Source organism: Lactuca saligna, chromosome 4, assembly GCF_052625555.1.
Source record: "Lactuca saligna cultivar CGN05327 chromosome 4, ASM5262555v1, whole genome shotgun sequence".
NCBI lineage: Eukaryota > Viridiplantae > Streptophyta > Magnoliopsida > Asterales > Asteraceae > Lactuca > Lactuca saligna.
In genome coordinates this window covers 183,257,512-183,262,354 of record NC_136420.1, presented here as the reverse complement: position 1 = coordinate 183,262,354, position 4,843 = coordinate 183,257,512, and the positions used below count along the sequence as shown (strand labels likewise).

General features: G+C 30.1%; 1 protein-coding gene across 1 annotated transcript; it reads right to left on the bottom strand.

Annotated features, from left to right (window-relative positions):
- Window positions 1–826: 826 nt before the first annotated feature.
- LOC145038954 (raucaffricine-O-beta-D-glucosidase-like) lies at window positions 827–4,447 on the bottom strand. The gene is made up of 12 exons (XM_078987146.1): window positions 4,311–4,447; window positions 3,574–3,643; window positions 3,391–3,449; window positions 3,229–3,304; window positions 2,931–3,096; window positions 2,491–2,812; window positions 2,256–2,374; window positions 1,945–2,159; window positions 1,779–1,810; window positions 1,605–1,707; window positions 1,395–1,503; window positions 827–1,297 (listed from the first exon to the last, which is right to left on the bottom strand). Exons 1-12 carry the CDS (start codon window positions 4,416–4,418, stop codon window positions 1,087–1,089), a joined length of 1,590 nt encoding a protein of 529 aa, XP_078843272.1. The 5' UTR covers window positions 4,419–4,447; the 3' UTR covers window positions 827–1,086.
- Window positions 4,448–4,843: the final 396 nt, after the last annotated feature.

Here is a 4,843-nt window from a genome sequence, read left to right as displayed (position 1 = left end):
GATGTGAAAAGTGATACATTGAAGAAAATATGAAAATTTTTATATGAAGAAATGACAACACTGTGAATCTTTGTAGCATTTTTTATTTTATTTTGTATCAAATAATTTTTTTATATTATTATGTTTATAGATTAATTAATAAAAATGAGATTTTTCTATGATTTATTTACGCATACTATAGTATAAGAAATATGCATATATGCATTTGAAAAAATATGCATATATGCACCTAAAACTTTGATTTTTTGGTTAGAAAAGTAGTGTTTTTTATTTTATTTTTTTATTTATTTATTGTTTTATAAATATTCTACATTTTTTTTAATTTACTGATTATTAAATATTTACTTTTTAAAAAAAATGCCCTTTTTTTTTTTTATAAAAAATACATGTTTTTTTTAATACAGTTTTTTTGAAAAAAGTAGCAGTTTTTTTTAAATGTACTTTTTTTGAAAAAAGTTACAGTTTTTTTTTTTTTTTTTTTTTTTTTTTTTTTTTTTTTAAATTATATCTTTTTTGGAAAAAATACATTTTTTTTAATGTTGTTTATTTTAGAAAAATTGCAGTTTTATACAAAAAATATTTTTTTTCCATTTTTTTAAAATTCATGTTTTATGAAAAAAGTAAAAAATGTCCATTAAAAAAACAAAAATTAAAATAAAAACTGAAACTTGATTTATTATGTTAATTTTTAGAATATTTTATTAATATTTCCAATAACAAAAAAATTAAACATTAAATGGGATCGATAAGAAGACCATAATGCTCTTAATGAGTTAATTTTGATTTAACGTTCCACTTTTAATACTCGGGTTCTCGGGAAACTACGAGTTCTCAACAGATTATATATATATATTGTTTGTTAACTCAAGAGTTCACATAAGACAACATTCATTTCACGTCCGAAAATAAAAAGGAACAATAGACATGTCCAACCCACCCATGAAACATAATTTATTAAAAGGAATCGAAAACGTTAAAACAGACATAATACGCACTTATTATTCATGAAAGTAGAAACCACTTTGGGCATTTATTTTCTTCTGTGCCGATTGCGACTCACTTCTTTGTGTTCAAGCAATACACTTCTTAATTTGCATCACGTTCACCTAGCTTCTCTTCTTTCACAGGGGGATTAAGAAACTTCTTAAACCATATTGCAGAGTGCTTTGGGTACCTTGTGTATTTTCCATGACTATAATCAACATAAAATAGACCAAAACGAACAGAGTATCCCTTGTGCCACTCAAAATTATCCATCATTGACCATGCGAAGTACCCATGCACATTACAGTCATCCCTACAACAGTGTAACAAGGTTTGATTAGAATGCAGGCAAAGCAAAGAAAAGAGTAATGTGACATGTACAAAATGTATTATATATGGTATAACCTCACCTAATTGCTTGTAGGACATTTTGAAGATGTGTATTGTAATAAACAATACGTTCATTATCGATACGAGCTTCTTCAATTTTCAGTTTGATATCCATTGCATCAGCATAGCCTACCCAAATGGTACAATGATACATTATTATTTTGAATTAATTTATGACGAAAAAAACCATTAATTAATTATGAGAAGGCAAAAATAACAAAAGTGATTACCATTTTCAGTTATATAGACCAATGGGTTTCCGTACTTATTTTTTAGTTGCATCAAGGATTTGTAAATTCCAATTGGATAGGAAAAAAACCAATCAACGCCTCCCTACATTGATCAGTTAATGTAAATTAAGAAACTCAGAACACCACACTCATATCAAAACCAATGATACGTACCTCAGGACCGATCAGTTTCCCATCAAGGCCAACTGAGAAAAACAAATCAAATGAAACATATCAAGACGTTTTCCAACATCGAACCACTACCAACATCCATGTACGTGTTCACAATCATTCTATTTTTTTTTAACCGAGACTTGGATTAATCATTTAATATATATACCTTCAGTTTGGTGCACATTGCTATCTGTCAAGTAGGATACCAAATCAGTTGGTTCCGCATTGGTAGCGTATCGGGCAGTATAGTAATTCAACCCAATAAAATCGTAAGAGTTCTTCAGTAGTTCGGGTTCATCATTTATGAATTCAGGCAAACGGTCCTTGACAAGATCTCTCATTGTGTCTGGGTACTTGCCACTAAACAATGGCTCCATGTACCTGAAAAAAGTTTGAGGTTTAATCAGTATGCATGCTTGTTGATAAGATCTCTCTCATTGTGTGTGTCTCCTTTTCATGAAGTGCAAATGGACTCACCATCCGAAAATGAAGTCCATGGCTCTGTCGGCTGCCTTCTGGTCTTCGGGATTCCTTTCATTTAATGGCTCGTTAAACTGTTGGTTCAACGTAATTCCAATCACACCACCTTGGCTATCCTGAAGGTTTGAAGACAAGTTCATAATTAATTATTAACAACTTTTATAATCTTGATTAGTATAGATACCTCTACTTGTTCATATGTTTTTATTAACCAAGATGAGATATTAATCACCTGAAATCCTTTCTTGTATATATCGGCAGCAGTTGCATGAGCCAGAAGTAAGTTGTGTGCGACAGTATAGGGCTCAGTGGCAGCATCCCCAACACCTTTATTGTCGAAAGTTCTTGGAGCGACAATATCATTGCTACGAGTTCCAAGGTTATTTCCAGCCAAGAGTTCAGGGTCAACTTGCACACCTCCTCGACCTGGTGCGTGAATACCATAACCGTAACCAGATGAAGCGTAACTGTGGGGCTCATTCAATGTGATCCAATACTTAACCCGATCACCAAATTCCCAGAAGCAAAATTCCGCATAATCCGCGAAATCATCTCTGATAATCAAATATACATAACCCGATATATTTTTTTATTCAATTTATTATATTTGCTATTAATTAATTAAACCTATAAACTCTTAATTAAAAACTCGTTTGATATCTTTTAGCTTACATGATTTGTTTATCCAAAAAACCCAAGTAGTCTTCTTCCAGGGCATTCGGAGTATCCCAATGCCACAACGTCACAAATGGCTCAATTTCATTGCGTTTAAGCTCATCGATTAGGTTATTGTAGTAGTCGACACCTTCCTGGTTGATGCCCAGTCTCAGTTTTCCACCTAAAAATTCAGCAATATATATATATATATATATATATATATATATATATATATATATATATATATATATATATATATATATATATATATATATATATATATTATTTCTGTTCATTTTCGAAGTAAATTCACCTGGTAATATTCTACTCCATGAAAGTGAGAATCTGTAGGCTTTTAGACCCAGTTTCTTCATCAGTTGCACATCTTCCTGTGTACGACCATGAAATATACTTAGAAGAAAAGAGATTTATGAAGCCCCAATATTTGAGCAAAACAAAGGTTAATTAACTATACCTTTGTTTTATAATAAGCATTAATAGCATTGTTTCCATTATCTTCGTTGTCGATGGCACCTATAATAAAATATTAAGAATATTTCATGAATTAGAATGAGAGGTCGTGGATTCAAAAATGATCATTGTCGTGATATTAAAAAACAATAATAATAAAAATAAAAAAAGAGAGAAAGAGAGAAACCGGATTTTTTGAGGCAGAAAGTATCCCAGACGCTTGGTTGTCTACCACCTTCAAGCACAGCACCTTCAATCTATGTGAAACAAGAAAATTATACTCAAATGTTAAATTTTAATTTCACATGGCAATATCTCTGAAAATGAAATGGTAAATGGTATATTCAGTAAGTACATTTTAGTTTAAGTTTATTGTTTTTCTAATATATATTCCCAATAATATTAATGCTATTTGATACTGTAATTTTCTTAAACTTACAAGCTACTTCAAACTATCCATGCTCCAACTAAAACTTTTCATATAGTAGTATAGTATCTTAAATAATTCCAAAAAGAAGGGGTGTCCATGGACACCCTTTACATGGCTATGAATTCTCCCTTGATTTCAAGTCTGTTACATAAATGGTTACAATGGTTTTAAACCAATTATATTGTACGAGTCATTTACTAGTGTCGACACTGTTAGCATATATAGTAGTACTAATTTTTGTAAAACTGTTTGTATTATTTCAAAGAAAATTATCACAATCAAATGGTATAAGACGTTAAATCATATGAGTGGCAGTACCTATATGATATTATCACTCTCTGATTCATGATTTCTATTTATATATGAACCTTTTTACCCCTTACACACTTCTATTTATTAAAATTAATTAGAAGGATTCATTCATAGGAAATTATCACAATTATCACAATAACACCACATAATATTTTTAAAAATATAGAAATATAATATGATACCTGATATGCAGAAGTGGCAGTACCCCAAACAAAATCTGGTTCGAAATCGGCACTACTTATGTCATCGGGGAAGGAGTACTTCCTTGCTTTCTGTAGACTTGCTGCCATATCTTTCGTCTTTGGATGAAAGTTTTTTATGTTTTCAGCTGTGAAGTGGAATGTGGATTTACCATCTTATTTATAGACGAAAAAAACGCTGCATCTTTATCAAACTCCAACAATTGATTTTATAAAAAATGATTTAATTAATTCAAAATTTAAATACAATGTTTATTAATAATATTTTCTTCAAATCGTGTTTCACGATTTCATTATAAATAACCCAGATTCCTAGCTCTTGAATAACGTGAAATTTTATATTTTTTCTCAACGTGACGGATTTTAATGAACAAATTAATAATTCATTAGATGTCTACAATAATTTTATAATTCAGATAACATACTTCAGATCTCTGTACCACAATTAAAAGTATAAGCAACCATATACAGATTCCACGGCTTATAATTACCTTTGGGATACCATCTTTATACAA

Excerpts from the sequence above, each read along its gene's own strand:
- LOC145038954 (XM_078987146.1), bottom strand. The coding sequence starts at position 4,418 with ATGGCAGCAAGTCTACAGAAAGCAAGGAAGTACTCCTTCCCCGATGAC. Across the intron at positions 3,644-4,310 it reads CTGCCACTTCTGCATATCAG|ATTGAAGGTGCTGTGCTTGA; the intron begins GTATCATATTAT and ends TGTTTCACATAG. Across the intron at positions 3,305-3,390 it reads ATGCTTATTATAAAACAAAG|GAAGATGTGCAACTGATGAA; the intron begins GTATAGTTAATT and ends GGTCGTACACAG.